This window comes from Pseudopipra pipra, chromosome 2 (assembly GCF_036250125.1).
Source record: "Pseudopipra pipra isolate bDixPip1 chromosome 2, bDixPip1.hap1, whole genome shotgun sequence".
Lineage (NCBI taxonomy): Eukaryota > Metazoa > Chordata > Aves > Passeriformes > Pipridae > Pseudopipra > Pseudopipra pipra.
Genome location: NC_087550.1, coordinates 100400591 through 100418619, shown reverse-complemented (window position 1 = coordinate 100418619; position 18029 = coordinate 100400591). Strand labels below are relative to the sequence as shown.

Sequence of the window (18029 nt, the reverse complement as noted above, 5' to 3'; positions counted from 1 at the left end):
AACCAATTTTCTTCTCCAGAAGAACTGCCTTTTTCACGTAGTGCTTTCTGAGTAACAGACCTGCTGAAAAGCTGAAGTGATCATAGTAGAATGGGTAAGTTGTATGATAGAAGACGACAAGACCTTTGCCTCTCCTGGAGTCTTGTTTGATTCATAAGCTGAACAAATTTGGTTTTAACTAAACCTCCAAGAAAGCTGAATTACTTTATTTAACAATATAGACAGTGCACTGCAGGGATTTTCCACTGTGCAGTAAGTAAAATATATGAAGCTTTAGTCTGCGTGAGGAGAAATAAGAGCTAAAAGAACAATTAACATTTCAGCACATGATATATAAGAAATATGCCTTTGGGGAAATGTAGGCTGACAGCAATCTGGGTTTATCTCTGCAGTCTCTTTTTGGAATCGGCAGGCCCTATTTTGACATTATTACTTCTTGGTTTCTAGATCCAGCTTCTCTTGGTTTCTCAAACAAAGCCAAAGTAAGACTAACATAATTTGGAAGTCATCTGCTGTGAAATACACGTGATTTGTCTTTTACTTTTTCCTGTTACTGCTTTCAGGAGGTCTGTGAAGACTTGGATCTTACAAGTCAAACAAAAAATCAGAAAATGGTGTCCATGGGAAAAAGCCTAAAAAAAGATAAGCAGAAGCTAAAATGCTTCTCCTATACTATTTTTCATGTGTTGCCTGTAATAAATTACAGACGATCAATTGTCGCATCAGAAATCAAGAAAAAATTGACTAATAAATCCCAGAGAAATCTATCACATTAAGCTGCCTTTTGAAGAACTCAGTATTTTTAAAGGTGAATGTGCTGGTTTAAAGGTAAACCGGCAGGGGAAATGAACACAACTCAAAAGAGAGATTATAAGTCAGAATAACAATTTAATAAAATAATACAATAAATACAATTATACAGACAAACAATTGGTTTTAACCCACAAAAACCAAGTGTATAACCCAGCACCCTGGGGCATGAACAGAGTGGTGTTCGTTGGGCCCCCTGAGTCCAAAGTAAAAGGAAAGGGGAAAACCTATTGGTGAGAGTGCTGTTGCAGTCTGGTCAAGAGTGGTGATTGCAGTCCAGTCGAGAGTGGTGGTCTGCAGTCTTCCTCTGGATCCCACGAGTGGTTAAAAAAGTTCCAAGACTCCAAGATTATATATCCTCCAGTTCAGGCAGGAATGCCCAGTACTTCCCTCAGGGCGGGGAGTTCCACAATGGGTATGAGGACAAGAGCACCCTCCTATCTCACAAGCCTCTTAACACCTAGTTTATAGCCTGAGGAGTCAGGTTGCTCTGGGCAGAGGGTGTAAATAGTCTATTGATAACAGTTTCTGGGAAATGGTATGGAAGGCTATAGAATACACAGTTTTGAGTTACACCCATACAGTGATGAACTGGTCCCAGCTGTTCTAACTAGGACAGTGAATTTATTTTTAGCCATTTTTATTTTCTACTAGTTTTTGTCTCAGACTCTTTGTTTAATGAGAAACTGTTTTCCTCCTTTGACGATCCACTGTGACCCAGAGTCATCTCAATCAGTGGTAATACTTAACTGAAGAATCTCACTTTGGGGACTAATGAGTCAGAATATGTAAAACTGTTCTCCTTCCCTTTTAACTAACCTTCTGATTGGGCATATCAGATAAAGTTAGATGTAGATCTCTTGGCAATTTTGGGAGTCCTTATTGGCTGCACTACTGCTAAATTAAAAATATGATCTAATTCTGTGTTCTAAGTTTTCTAGTCCATCAACCAACACAGAAGTCTCTACAACATTTCTATTCTAATTACATTAAACTATCAACTGCTAAGAGAGACTGTGAATCACAAAATTATTCTTATTGGGGGGAAGCAGGAAAGAGAAAGGACTCACTAATGACAGTCTTAAGCCTTTTGATCTTATTTCTCAATATTTTTGAAAAAGCGTCCAAAAAAACCCAACAAACAAAACAGGCCTTGTTAACACAAAAAAAAGTTAGAAAAATTTAAAGTCAACTGCACTGAGAGCCAGATCCAATTTTTTTACAATACAATTAAGTCTCTCAATCAAAAAAAAGTTTAGTTTGAGAGAGTTTTATCAGACTGGTATTCACAGAATCATAGAATATCCCGAGTTGGAAAGGACTCACAAGGATCATCAAGTCCAGTTCCTGGACCTGAACAGGACACCCCAAGAATCACACCATGTGCCCAAAGGCATTGTCCAAATGCTTCTTGAACTCATACAGGTTTGGTGCTGAGACTACTTCCCTGGGGAATCTGTTCCTGTGCTCAACCACCCTTTGGGTGAAAAGCCTTTTCCTAATATCCAACCTAAACCTTCCTTGAATTTGCCTTGGGTCCTGGCCAGGCCCAAGAGGAAAACCAAGGGGAGAATAAAGCCAGGTATTTTTTTTTCCACATCGAGTGATGTAAGCTGGTTTGTTCAACATTGTATAAGCTTGACCCTCTCACAGCAAAGATGGAGGCCTCAAGTGGACACACTGCATAGGATTTCTGAGTTAGTGGGAAGGGGTTCTCCAGACCTTCCCTGTGATCAGGGGCCTGTCCAGCTGAAGTGCACTCTGGATGATGATTATGGTAATGTACTCAGGATAACTGGTGATGAATCTCTCTCTTAATCGCTATCAGACTTTCTTTGTAATAATGATTAGATGCATTGCTAAGTGTATCCTTTCATAAGCCACTGCTTATTTTGTAATTTTTTACTATTTTGCACTATTGTAAACTTATACACTTATTCTTTAAAGTTGGTATCCCTGTTCCTTAAATCCATCCTCGTTACCGAGGAAGGGAGGGGGCAAACAGATCGGCAGAACACTGGGGCAAAGTTTCGAGCTCTTCTTTCTTGTTCCTCATGGTGCGGCTGTATTGCTATAGAAACATTTTAAGTGTGCTTCATTGTAGCCAACAACTCATGGAGCAAATGAGGGATCTCTCTAGTGCTCAGTTCCTCAAGTTTTGGCGTGCCATTCCATTGCTTATCACTGGCAAGCATGGTTTTGTCCCTTTCCCTCTTCAAATCTAGTTTACATGTTAAGTATTCAAGTTAGGTACTTTCTCATTTCTACCATTTTTTGTGATTTTCCAACTTCTTGGGCAAACTACAGGTTACAGGTTTCAAGCACTGTCACTCCTACACGTCTTAGGCTGACTGAAAGGCACGACACTGCTATCAGAGCAGGAATATGAAATCGAAGTGTAGAGATAATCCACTGGATCCGGACTCTAATGTTAATAGGGACAGCCACCTTGTGGACACACACAGCTTCAGGAGGCACCGTTCTTCATTTTATTTTGCTTTATAAGCTAAATATCATCTGGGAAGTAAATGGAATTATAATACTAAAAACTAACTCTGAGAATCAGGAAACCAGAAAGACACAGCCTCAGCATGCCACAGAGCCAAAGAAAGATCTTGTCATCTTCAGGATTTCCTGAAGCTTTCCGTTGCACAATTCATTAAAATTACACTATTACAGCAATGGACCGTGAACTACTAAGATATCTGGGTGACACTTTGCTCTGAGTAGGATTTTACTAATTTCTCACTCACTCTCCTTATCTCCTTCCCACCTCAGGGAATGCTGCTTCCACCTTGACAGGAGAAAAAACCTAACAACTAAAGACTACCAGCATTTCAAATTAATGGAACTATACAAGACTTTATAAATTGGTCACAGTCCTTTCACTCTTCTCTCTCAACAGTTTAAATTATGTTTTACCTCCTGTGTGAGCACTGGTGCATATAAAACTGCCACCCCCAAAACAGCATTCCTTAAAAACAGGTGATTAAAATCTTTCTGCCTTTCCCCTGTACAAGGTACTAGTAGCTGACAGAGACCTCCAAGGGTCAACTTACAAAACCATAAAAATATCATGTTTGCCTCTCAGCTCTAGACATCACCATTGCTATCTTTATATCAAAATACAGCATTTTGGTATAATTCATAGCAACCACAAGCCATTTTATTGACACTGTCATCTAACTTTCAGTCTTTTAAAGAACTACTTCTCTTTTATCCTGAAGCTATTTAGGTAGCAGATAAAACCCAGTTCGTTGCTATGATTCAGATGTCCAGTACTGACTCAGGATAAAATGGAATGCTGATGCCACCACTGTGAAAGACACATTGTGAAAGCCTTCCCAAAGCATCACAGGCACGTAACTATCATGTCTTTCAAAAATGGCTGTTTTTCTATTGCAGTAGCTTCATTAGCTGATGTGTATGTGCTGAATCAGTTAGCAACTGATTGGCTGGATAAGGGAGTTGTAAACTTCCCAGTGAGGGCAGACACACGCTTCTGGGAGGACAGAGTTGCATTCCGAGTCCTGTACATGCAGTGGTGAAGGCATCTCTGTCATCTTCATACTTCACAGTCACTCCATGCTGGCAGCCCCAAATGCATGGCACAATCCTCTCCTGTCAGCCTATACTGTTCCTCTAGTCCCAGAAACTGTTGCATGCAGACTGATGCTTCCCAACCAAGCTCCTGAAGCTGTGTTGGTCTTATCTTGCTCCCAGGATTCTGCTTTCTGCTGATTAAATTTCATAGTGCATGCACTTTTGTAAGTGTAGCTGTCCTTTTGTAACGTCTTCCAGGCACCCAAAGAACATTCAAGTACAAACAACACAATGTAAAGGGTTGGCTTGCCCAACGTCATCTTTTATGATTTGGAAATGTCATTCCAAAGAGACATATAATGCAGTTGGGAAAGAGAAACCATGAGATTTCGGTAGTTTGACACATACTCTCTAACCCTCCCCACCCCAAACACAAGACATGAGATTTTTAGGTACCTCCTGCTACATATTCCAACACCAAGTAATCCTTTGATGTATGGGGCTTGCACAAACAGCAAAAGAAGGATAAACATCTATTGCTGAGCATGCAATATAGAGGAAATTCATCATGTGGAAGGGTTAATTCATAATAAACTCAAAGCTGAGTGTTCATTTGTATAACTTTACATGGAAACAACTACTTTGAAACATTCACATCAGTGCATCTGGCTTTAAAGTAAATCTTCCATTCAGACAAGTCAATGGTTTTGTTTAGTTGGATGAGAAGCAATAAGCCTGCTTGCCAGAACAAGCTAATGAGAGCAATATTTGCTGGTTCACATCTGAAGAAGGCATTCAATACAGTTACTTGAGTTTTGGGCACAGCTGTTCCACATCTCCATTTATACCCTTGCATTCAGTTACCATAAAGCAACTTGTTAGGGAACAGCTGACCTGAAATTCATCACTGCTGACTCCTTTTTCTAGAGGACAACTGAGTGAGATGATGACCAGATGACAACATCAAGCGTTGAAATTTCAAAAAGGCCCTAGACTTCCCAACTCTGGGAGCCATTCACCATGGTTAACATAAAAAGAAACTTAAGTTTACATGTTAAATTAAGTTCTCAGCATTCCAAACATCTGACTTATTGAGGCCAAACCTTTCTAAACCATATCAGTCAACTTTCTGCTAAGAATAAGCAAAGAAATGAGACTGTATGCTTTCGCAGATACAATGGATTTAAAAGAGAACAATGTCCATAGTTGGTACTGATTTTAACAATAACAAGTAATATCTCTATACAGCTTTCAACTCAGCTTAACTCTTACAGGCCTTTGAAAAAGTGGGCGGGCATTTCTGAAATCATATTGCAGATTAATACTTTAAATCTGGAGAGATATGAATTAGTTCTCAATACATCAGCTCAAGAACAAGAAGCACCTTATCACAACAGCCAAGAAAAAAAGGTAAAGGAGACAATACTAAATCTGTGTTTTCACAGATTCAGAGCTAATTTTAAATGTGACTCAATTATCTCTGATATTATGTTGCAGAAACACCTCAGAAGGTAGAAGATATATATCTAGCAACACCCCTCATGACAGACAGGAACTGAGTTCTCATATCCTGACTCTGAGCTCCACGGATGGGCTTGCTGATCAGAAGTAGCTAATTAAACGCCCTGGCAGAAAGCTTATCTCCTTTGATGCCACTCGTAAAATTCCTACAGACCATTTGGTCCAGCATTTTGTCCCTGTATTCACCATTATGTGTTTAAAACCCAAAACAGTAGCAATTCATCAATCGGGGCCTGAAACAAAGTGGATATAGCCTCTAGATTTATATATTGAACTGGGAGTATAATGGAGTGCCTTCAGATTGAAAGGTCTGCACGACTGGTTTTTCAGAAAAAGCAGTTTTCACGATTTTTGGTTGCTAAGCAGTATCATAGCTAATAGCTTAATATGCTTGATTTTTTTCTCTATGATGTTGATGAAGAAAGAATATCTTTAATACTAAGTCCACCAAAATTACTTGATTCAGTATATGAAGAAGTCTAAGCCTAGAGCCAGAAATTACATTTGAAAAGTGGTATTTTCAGCTGCTGTGAGACGATGATGACAGGCGCTGTCTCGGAGCTCCCTTTTACACTTGTGTTTAATTGTGAGGATGCAGACTAGGAAAACCAGTCCCTAACATACACAGAGTAAAACGGCAGCAACAGAATCCTCATCCATTTCATGACGATGGTGAGGAGGGTCAGTATTGATTAAGTTCATGTTAGCACTAAAAATGCAACACGCCAAGTAAAATCCTGGACCGTTCCTTCTCTCCAGTCTTACAGCAATACAAAATTAAAACATAAATTCTACTGCAGAATTGAAAGAATCCTCTAGATCCTCTTGATGAAAACTTGCTGTGACATTAACTTGCCAAAGCAAGAGTTATTTCAGAAAGGTTTTTGAGTCATTTCTCTTAAATAGAAAATAGAGCCAACAAGAAAGAAAAGCCTTTAATGAATTTCACCTTTTTCAGTTCTCACTTTGCAAATAAAGCCTTTTAGTGGAATTCCAGAGGACATCAAATACTAATTTACACCTCTTACAGTTTCAAGAAATGGACTAATCTAGCCTAATTTAGTAACCTAGAAGTAAGGTTTCTACTCTAAAATACTTTCCTGTTCCCTTTTTTGAGCCAATACAAAAATAAAGCTTTCTGCAACTAGGTAGTTTTTTCTAAAACAAGCATCTCAGATGGGTCACCCTGTTCAGGTGCCCACTTCTCCTTACAAGTTGTCTCGATAACCATTTTAACTGAAGTGTGAACAAAATACCACTACTGTACCCTACTCACTGTTTGTTTTATGGCATAAGCAATACTTAAAATTTCAGTAAAATACCTTACTAAATAAAACAAAACTTTACACGTATTGGGATCCTTGTAAACTAATGCATACTCAGTACAAGCTAAGATAAATAAGCCATTCATGTTATAGAAATTGCCTATAAACATCTAATAAGGCAAAATATTTGTTAGATATACTTCTTTAAGTGTTTTTTAAAAAAAGGTTGGTTGAACTGATCCTTAAAAAGATACAAATGTAACATTAACCAATGATAATGAAATATATGTACCTCTGAGAATCTATTAATTGATACCGTACATTAATACAGCTTCTAACACATTAGTTTTACATTCCCGCTCACTTTCAAATAAGGAAAAAATTGCTCCATTGTGCAATGACTTTAATGTTATCTCAAAGTACTTATTGTTAAGTATGTGTGAAAAGCTCACAGTACCTGTTTCAGCAGTAAAATAAAACCAAGATAAGTAGCTCCTGATACAATTTTGAACTGACTGCACTGCAAATACATCTTCTTTCTTAAGTATACTGTTCCCTTGATCCTTGTCTGGAGTTTGGCCTTACATTTAGAAAACTGAGTTTGTTTCTTCCCTTTTTGAATTTCTGTAACTTTCTATCTTGAATGAAACACATATCGACCACAGAGATAAGTAACAATCATAAAGCTTGACCTCTCTTTGTAAGTGAAACCATAAATATGACTTTTGGGCTTTTGCTCTAAAAAAAAATCAGGAGAATATAATATTGTGCAAAAGCCATTGAACATCACCCAGAAATAATGAGTCCAAATGTCTGTAAACCATACTGTATTCATATTTCTGCAACCCTGGCTTTCAAAGAACGACTTGAACACTAATTAAGTGTTGCCAGCAAAGCAGAGTCAAAAGAATTCAATGGATCAGAATGACCTACAGGGGATATTTATAATGAATATCCCAAATAATCTCCAGACCTGAGACTTCCTAGGATACAACAGTATCCCTCAATTCTTAAAACACAAACCAAAATCTTTCACCAGGTTCCTGCTCAATACCCCCTGGAATAAGCAAAAGTGGCTTTAACACCGCTTTTTACTTAAGGAGGATTATTTTCAGTAATTAATGTTTAGAAAGCACACACATAATTAAAATATTAAAATGCAATAAAATGGGAACATTTCTGTATTATGCACTCCATTTAATTTCTTGCATTTTCCTGTAGAAAAACCATTACACAAAATGGACTTGTTTAAAAGACAAGCCTACCTATTTCTAATCCTGTAGAAGTAAAGACTAGACCATGAGTTTGGCACTGATAGGATAAAGGCTGAAGAAAAACAAATGATCTGACAGAAATTACTCTGACTTATTTTGTGGGAAATTTAGAAATAAAGCAAATTTATTGATTAGGATATGCTCTACCCTAGTGAAAAAAGATTTAATTGATGTTTTTTAGATAGCCTTTTTGGTGAACATTTTGAATTTTCTTTTTTTTTTTAATTTAAGATAGATTGGAGCAGAAATTATCTTTACTGTTTTCTTTTCCTTCAATTGCATAATTCTTTTCATAAGTTTCACGTAAGTTTTGTGGAAAATAACTAAACATTGCATTACACAAAAAACTCTAACATTCAGGGTTGACACAACATCTAACCTTTGTGCATATTTTTGCTCAGTTTTGTGTTTTCCTAAGCCTGTTAAAGTATGACACTCACCTGGTTGTGAAAGCTGTCTTTTTTTTTCCTCACGCAATTTGTTTTTTTTTTTCTGTTTGACATACTATGATTTTTAGGTCAGTATTTTGAAAGCAGACTAATTTTTTCCACACTCTCTGCAATTATATTAAGACAAATTGTTTCTGTACTTTACAAAAATCTTTGAGGGAGAGCTGCATAAAAATAGCCATGGAGTTTCACAGCATGAATATAAAATATTCTCAGCAGGAGACCACATAAGCACAAAAAACCTACAGTGTTGGAGTATCAATTTTTCATGTGCTGCAGTGACCACAAGATGGTACAGTGTAAGACTCTGAAGGTAAAGAGGAAGAGGAGGCCAATCTAAAATCAGACTTTGGCTTGTCCAGGGCACCAGTAAGCAGGGTCCTGTTGGATGCAGCTCTGAAAGGCCCAGAGCCCAGCAGAGCTGGGTGATGATCACAGAGTACCTCCTCCAACTGCCAGAGTGGTGTGCTTCAATCTTCAGGAAAGTAGGCAGCCACAGCAGGACACCAGTCTGGCTCTACAGGGAAAGCCTGATGGAGACCAGTGCAAAATGGAAGCAACCCAGAGATGGACATGAAGAGAAGTTACCCAGGACAAACACAAAATCCCTACCCTGGCCAGGCAGGGATAGGATTTACAAAGCTCAGCTGGCACTGAAAGTGATCCAGGATGTGAAGGGTAACAAGAAGGGTCTCTACAACTACAACAGCAGTGAAAGCCATAGAAAATATGAACTCACAGCTAAATGGAGTGGGCAACCTGATGAAGGACACTGAAAAACCTCAGGTGCTCAATGCTTTCTTGGATCTGGTCTTCAGCAGCAAGGTCTGCCCCCCTGGTCCCCAAGAACAATGACAGAATTTAGGGAACAAAGGTAGACAAAGACAGAATCAGGGATTGCTTAGGTAAGAGGGACCCTCACAAGTCCATGGGCCTAGATGGGATGCATCTAAGGCTACTGAGGAAGTTGGCTCATGTTCTCTTGAAAGGCCACTGGTCAAGAACAAAAACATCTGCCCAGTGTAGTTGTGAAATCTCCATATTTGGAGATATTAAAAAGTTGATTTGACAAGTGCTGAGCAGCCACATTTAACTTTGACACTACCTTGCCTGGAGCAAGAGGTTAGACTGGATGACCTCCAGAAATCTCCTCTCACTTCCTCTATGAATTTAAAACACACTTATTGTTGACTACTGACATGCTAGTGCCAGCAGGAAAATAAGATTTCAAAACTTCTTCCATGCACATTCAAAAAATGTAGATGCATTTAAAAGTTGCAGATGTATCAAATCCATATGAAAACCTTCAATTATACAGAAGAGATTCATTATTTCATTGATGTAAAGAATTGCTTCTGCTATGGTGTCAGGACTGTACACTGACAGGGTCTAATCATTCCAGATGTCCCCACTGGTATGAAAAGAAAGCTCTTAATTTCAAATACTGTAACATACAACCCCAATACAGTTCATTCTGAGTCTCTTCAAAGAATGAGTCTCTGTCAAAATTCCAACAGCAGACAGATTTTAAAAGCAGAGGTAGAATTACAGCATAAGGAAAGCATCACTGAAAGCTTTCCCTGGAATGCAACAACACTCAATTTGACACTACCTATGCAGTCAATGTAATTGGGGAGGGTGACATTCCACTGAGTTTCTCATTTGAAGGCAGACAGAGAATCAGACACAAAATAAATTCAGTTTGTCTCAGGTCTAATCAGTCTATTTCCTTGCTGTTATTACTACATATTGCTGATAGCAGAGAACTGAGATAGAGATCCTAACTCCCCCTAAATATCAAAGAATCAGGGAAAAAATGAAGAAGGCAATATGATCGCTTTATGAAGAAATAAAGACATCAAAAATGAGTATAAGACCCATTTTTGAGGCTTATGCTGGTGGTCAACACAGAGCACAGGACAGACATTAATTAGGAACAGGATAGCTCCTGCAGCTCATGGGGTCTACTCATCACAAGAAAAGAAGCTCTTGGCAAACTGTGTTTGTTAGTTGACTGGCAGGTTAGTACTCTTTGAAAAAAATCTGAAAATATATTTTGTGTAATCCCACTACATGTAACACATATAGAGGCATCAGCATTGCCGGCATTTTAATGCCATTTCTGTATCTTTTTTAGAAGTTTTGTTCACAGCTGAATCCCCAGCAAATGAGCACTTGTTTGCTCAAATTGTCATCTGAAGGAGGAGTAGATGGCACCTCCTGCCCAAATTTCTGTAAAGGAAGTATGACTTCTCAAAATTGCATGAGTAACACTGAAAACACTGCACAGGTACTCGTTTTGAGAAGAGGCACTTGCATTGTTAAAATCTGAATATCTCTCAGGAATCAACTAGACCCACCAATGACAAAGGGAATACAGAAACAAAACTGGAGTACAGCAACTAGGCTATTGCAATTTAAATTATTATTTTTTATGTTTAACTTTTTAATTACTTGCCATTTTGCTTTTCAGTAGTAACATTTCTTGTTACTCCAAATGCGAAGTTTATTATGTGAACCGCAACACATCTTTTTCTACATCCTTAGCATTTGACAGTCACTGTCCTTTCTTTCCTTCTACATCCTATTACAAATATTGACATTTCTCCTTTCCTAGACTATCCACTATCACTTTTTTGTCTGAATTTCTGTGTTCTATCTACACAACCCTGCCTGCTTTTTTCACACAAACTCACCTACCTGCAATCCACTCAAACACTCCTTGAGCTTCTCTACATACTTACATGCACTCATTCACTCTCAAAAATCAGCCCACCAAACTTTCTTTCCTCTTCATATTAGACAAACCTGACTTTACTCATGTAAAAAATGAACAATAATACAACAGTGACTGGCACTTCTTGCTCCAGGAATTATCTTTTCAACAACCCATACCAAAAATGGATACCAGGAGAAAACTATTCCTCTTTTGATACCCAAGTACTTTGGAGCTGTTGCAGGATTTTATTATACCTTTTTCAGATACCCAGATGACATTTTAAGAGGACACTTCATTTCAGTAATAAAATAATTCACCATTCTTTGTTATGACTAAAGCAACATTATTTTCTCTCTTCTCAGCCGTGAGAAGGCAAGACTTGCTGTACTACTGAATGACTGCACAGGCAATAAGCCACTGGGTTCATTGTTTAAGTGACAGGACATCAACTACCTGACAAGGTCGATGACTCTCTCCCTTGGAGCAGTGCTGACTGGCTCATCATTAATCATTATGATCTGATCCCCTGGTATAAGCTTTCCTTCAGAGGGCCCGCCTGCAGAGGAATGAAAAAAAAAGCACAGGTTAGCAGACCATTGTAAATGCATAGACACACTCTGTTGCTCTCATACTACAGGTGTTTTTTTTCCTTCAACTAATGACATGTTTAACACCAACATTATTTCTGACATTACCAGTACTTCCTCACCAGGACAATCTTGAAAGCTAGTGACTTAGCAGCTTCTACTGAAGTTCCTCAAGTTCCAAACCCATATATAACCACGTAAAATAAGGGCTTGATTTTTGGGAGGGCCAAAAGAACCCATAAGGGGTGGACTAATGTACCCTTTAAGGTATGATCAACCATACTTTACCCATGCCTGATCAATGTTTGCCTGATATTTTGTAAGACCACCCTGAGAAGGATTACTTTTCCTGCAAATAAATGATCCCATTTATCTACTGTTAAGATCAGGAAATCTTTTTCCATGGTGTCTATGCCAGACCTTCCTCATTGCAACACACTGTTTCCTGTCCCAGGCAAAGTAACACTAGAGAATCCCTTATTCCTCTTTCCTACGAAACATCACTCACGTATTTGAACATCACTCACAGGTGTCCCCTCTGAATTTTCTGTCAATTGAAGACAGTAAGTTTTTATACCTCCAACCTCTGAGTCTCTTTTCCTCTGGATTCCTACCACTTGATGAACACAGGTACATCCAAAAGCATTGCCACTTTCAGTTAGACATGGATATTTTGCATTTATCTGAATAGACAATCAGTCATGTATGTCTACGTGTTTTGGATTCCAATGTTGCTGAAATGCACATTAAGTTTATGCTTTATAAAATGCACATTAAACTTCTCAGCACAATTACATGCCCAGAAGGTGGTGTGACATCACAATTCCTAATGAAAAGATATATCCTCTCTAATCTCTGCATTTAAACTCTGCAATGATGATAAATAAACCCCAGAATAATATTACCAATAGGAAGATAAAGTCTTACAAGAAAATATTTCCGTATCAAAACCAATTGAGCTAATGCTGTCCCTTTCCTTTGCTTTGAAAACTTTACTCCACTTCTATATCCAGCATAAATGAACACAAATCCACATAGGAGAATGTTGTCCTGAGCTTGTATTTCCTCCTATTCACTTGAAACAGAATATAATAAACACATCCTCCAACTTTAACATAAAACTACATTAATAATGCCAAGTTGAGAGAAATAAACTGTATGGATCTAGTTCAAATATTAGTTACACTGCTCACTTCATGTGAAAGCAATATAAATGAAATCAATGCACACACGGGGGTAAATGACATCAGAACTTGACAGATCAATTTTGCCTCTCCTCTGCTCTCTATGGGGGTTCTGGAGAATATATTGAACAAGAGCAAAGTCAAATCCCTGCCCTTGGCTTCATAGCATTTTTATATAACAACTGAACTTTTAAGCATTGAGAGCTTTTGGGGAGACTGCTATTCAGAAGACTGATCAGTCCCAGGCTTGATCCCTCATAACTTTTTTGATTTATTTTGACCTGGCTTTTAACCACATAGCTATACAGATATTTTCACTGAAAAAAAACCCAACAACAACAACAACAACAAAACAACAACAAAACAAAACCAAACCAAAACAAAACAAAAACAAACAAAAAAACCCCAAAAAACCAAAACCAAACCAAACAAACAAAAACCAAAAACAAACAAAAAAAAGACAAAAAACCACAACAAAACCCCCAAAACCAAGCAAAAAACCAAAACCGAACCAACAAAAAACAAACAAACAAAAAAACAACCAAAACAAACCCAAAACAAACATCCCCAAAACCAACAACCAAATAAAACCAACCAACCAACAAACAAACAAAAAGAGCCAGCAATAACATCCTCTTTTACAAAAAAAAAAATATTGTTTTTAGAAACCTAGTTGTCCTTGGTAAGCTGATAATGAAAAGAATGAAAAATATTTAAGTTTTAATCTCACTATTCAACATACCTCTTGAAAATACTGATTCAATGTCAATGAAGGTGATAGCAAGCCAATGTAAAGATAAGAGTGAGAAGACCTTCTTTCCTTGAATGAAATGAGTTAACTTTTTTCAGGCAAACAATAGTGATGGCTCAGAGCATTAACTCCAAACTGGCTTTTTGTTAACACATTTACATAATGTTCAATAATGAGTGTGAGGAAGGAAACCACTGGATAATACAAGGCTTAAAATCCTACCTAGTATTTGTGATTACTTTGTCTGCCTGAATATTTCAACAGTACTCAAATTTGTAACTGCATTTCATCTCAGCAGACTGAGTTTTCTTCCAGAGTCAGGTGGGGAAAACATACCTGGTGTTACTGAGCGTACAACAACTGGCTTTTCACTACCAGCCACAAACCCAAATCCTAGCACAGGATCCCTCCTCATTTCCACTTTCCGAGGGGCTGGAGGGGTTATTTGGCAGCTCTCTATTCGAGGGTCTTCAAATGTGGCTGATTGTGTCATGTGACTGTGGAAAACAAAAAAAAAGATGGAAAAAGGAAAAAAAATCATTAAAACATGATTTTGTGGTATCTGCTTGAGCCAAGCAACGATATGAGATGAATATCTGAAACGTTCTCACTAGAGGAACTAAATATCAACTTAATAATTTTCTATTATATTTTCTTATGCATAAAGTAATAATGTTGCTGGCAGGTTTCAAATACTAATCAATAGTATCAGGCTATAAAGAGGCCTCTTTTTGACAGCACACATTTAATCATACCCCATATATGAAAGAAAAATAACTCGACAATAAAGCCTTTGTCATCTGTGCTTGAATTTTTCATCCTTCATTTTTTGGAAGGGAAAAATAATGGTAGTGACCTGTTCATAAAGTAAAAGACAACAGTTAGAGTCCACCAGCTGTTTTATAAAGAGTGCACACATTTAAATCTGGTTTTCTAAAATGTTAAGCAAGTTTCTGAGGTGAGTCCTCTCAGACTACCGAAGGCACAGGTAGCGGCTCTGTATTTACTACTTGCGTAAACTTTCCAAAGTCACTTCAAACTATTCCAGACACAAACAAAAAAAGATATTAAGAAAATATATTTATCTGGAATTACTAAAATACTTTCATCTACAGCGTTATGACAAAGCTTATTTATTGTACCTAGAAGAAAAAGTTCTCATGGATGGAGGGAAAGATCTTGATTTTTCAAACAGAAAATAGAAAGGATGAAAACTATCCAACGTCATATATCCATGAAACAAGTAATGGTTTAAAAGCATAGAGATTTAAAATTAACATTAATAAGCACTAAAATGTAGCTGATGCTGTATGTAGTCAGAACCAAAACATACTCTGCATTTTCCACCCAATGCCTGGAGCTTCCCACTGAATCACAATGACCAATTCCCAGTGCCAATTAGACAGACAAACAGACTGCTCCAGTGTTATACCCTTCCAAAGGCCATCAAACAAACTCGTGATTCAGGAAACACAGTCACCACTGCAGGCAACAAGCAATACCTGGTCAGCATAGCATGAAGACAGACAACAGCTCATGGCATCAAGTTATTGCAGTATTGACAGAGCTCAGATAGCATTTGTTTGAAGTTGCCTAGCCAAAAGCTAACTCCTTTTTTATCTTCAACAGACTGTAAGTCTGCAAGTGCTGAACTAACTCTAGCTCCTGGCGGATAAATGCAGTAGACAAATGGAGCCAAGTCCCAACCCCACCTGCAGAGAGGCTACAGGCTCTGAGAAAGGCAACAACCAGGTGCCCAACCTAAGCACACCAAAATGCACATCAGAGAGGCAGATATCCCTACAGCAGTACATGGTATCATCAGTTTGAAAGTTGGCATCCTCATAATTAATTAACAATAAGAATGTCAAGTAATTTTCCCATATCTTTGATATATATAATATGCTATAATATGAGAATTAAAGGGGCATACCATGCAACCAGCATTGTTGCTCTCACCTCCTGTCCCTTTTTCATTCACAAATACAATTCCCTGAAGAACTCCAAACAGGAGTCCAAAAGGAGAAAAGCATCATTCCGAGATCTATTTTCAGCATCAATGACACACAAAAACTGCTCTGATCTTTCCCCAATACATACACCCTGGGCGTGACATCAGTTTCCATTCTCCTCATGGTCTGCTTCATTACTGATACACAGAAGAGCAAAATCTCTGTAAACTCTCAGTGGGAGTCTATTTCTGTTACTGGATTTTTCTAGGGCTTTTCTTCAAAGAAACTCTCTATCCCCATCACTAGATTCAGTCTGCCTAAGAGTAACATGCTGCTTTTTTATGCATATGATCAGAGGCAGAAGAAGCTACTTTCTTACAAAAATAGGAATGCAAAAGAATATCTCTGTGCTCTACTGCTATCTGCATAAAGTGAGGTCAGCAAAGAAAATGTATGCTTTTTACTAGCTGGTGCATCACATCTGGTACTTTATTATCCTCCTGTTCTTCCAGTTTTTGTCAGTTTATTTTACATAATTTTCTATTGTTCATTTCAAACTAACTGTTAGAAATCCCAGAGAATTTTATGCAGACTCTTTAAGAAATCTATCTTTAAGACCTCCCAGGCACCTCCTCCCCAAAAGATTCCTATTTATGATTTGTGCTGCTAGACATTTAAACATTTTGTCCTTCTTATGAGACAATTTCTGAGGTGTCACTATTTCAACTTCTGAGCTTTGTTTTGGTAGAGAACATGAAACTCTGCATTTGTTACCTCTTTTAGATGACAGCCTTACTAAACTTCCCAAAAAGTTAAGATGTTCTGTTTAATCATTTCTTCCTAACAGTTGTTTCCATTTTTGTAACTGGAGCACTACAAGCCCAAACAGAAAGAGTCTTCTGTTTCCAAAGAGAAAATGCCACATTTACGAGCAATTAAAAAATACTGTTTGAGCCTTTGAAAACTAATTTCCTGCCATTGTACATCCTCTCTCTTCAAGCACTTGTGTAGTCTGGTTTAAAAACTAAATCATGATGGAAAGAAACCCAAACCAACCCCCAAAACATCCACCAACAGCTGCACTTCAGATAACAAACTGTAAGAGGAGACACAGAGAGTTGCTCTAAAGAGCAGCCCTGCTATGGATGCCTTGCTCCAGCCCTTGCATCAGCTGGTATTGAGAATTTGCAGCAGCGCAGCATCAGTTATTCAAAGCCTAAGCAAGAGGATCAGCGAGGAACAGTCCATCATGATTCTGAGTGGTGCAGCAGACACTATTGATTTTTAAGGTTATCCACCTTGAAATACATCAACTAAAAAGACTTTGCAGCTCACGCTCCCACAGCTTGCTGCATCAGATATTCTTGTGTCATTCAGTACATTGGAAGTGTATTTCAAGAGAGCAGCAAGATATATGAATATGGTCCCAGAAGAGATTAGATGAATACTCAAAGCTTTGTGTGATGGTACATTGACAAACCCGCTTCCTCCTGTGGCTAGTTCATTATTGAGATGCCAGTTGTAGTACCACAGTTCAAGACTAATTTGAATTTTGCATTAATTGGAAGTATTTGATCTCCATCTCAGCTATGGAAAATATTGACATCTGCAGAATAACTATGCTAGAGTGCTAAACCAGAATGTAATAAACTTGAACTCAAAACAGTCACTTTAGGGAAAACTACACAGAGCATCATTTATACTGTGTAATATAAGAATAACTGCAACACTGCAAACTTCATGTTCGCTTCAAACACAGTAAAAAAATGTGTTTAGATGCCACAGTTCTTATACTATACCTAAAGATTCACTTTTCTGAAGGAAAAATGGAAGAAAAGGAAAAACCCTGAGATTTTAAGTATGAACTGTTCTTTCCATATACACAAACGCAAGCTGCCCTCAGATTGCCTTTTCAAAGAGAGATACCTATTTCCTAGCATTTTCAATGGCTGAGCTAAGTTCCTGCTTTACAAA

At 37.9% G+C, this 18029-nt stretch overlaps 1 protein-coding gene across 6 annotated transcripts in view; it reads right to left on the bottom strand.

The window, feature by feature from the left end:
- The window catches only part of FRMPD4 (FERM and PDZ domain containing 4), a 301848-nt gene that overhangs the window by 55216 nt on the left and 228603 nt on the right, over positions 1-18029 (bottom strand). For 5 of the 6 annotated variants that reach the window (XM_064646614.1, XM_064646608.1, XM_064646610.1 and 2 more), the window contains 2 exons: positions 14440-14600; positions 12035-12137 (listed from right to left, as the gene is read on the bottom strand). In XM_064646614.1, coding sequence (XP_064502684.1) covers positions 12035-12137; positions 14440-14600 — 264 coding nt within the window. The remainder of the gene's footprint in view (positions 1-12034; positions 12138-14439; positions 14601-18029) is intronic. The other variant, XM_064646612.1, reaches the window with a different exon arrangement.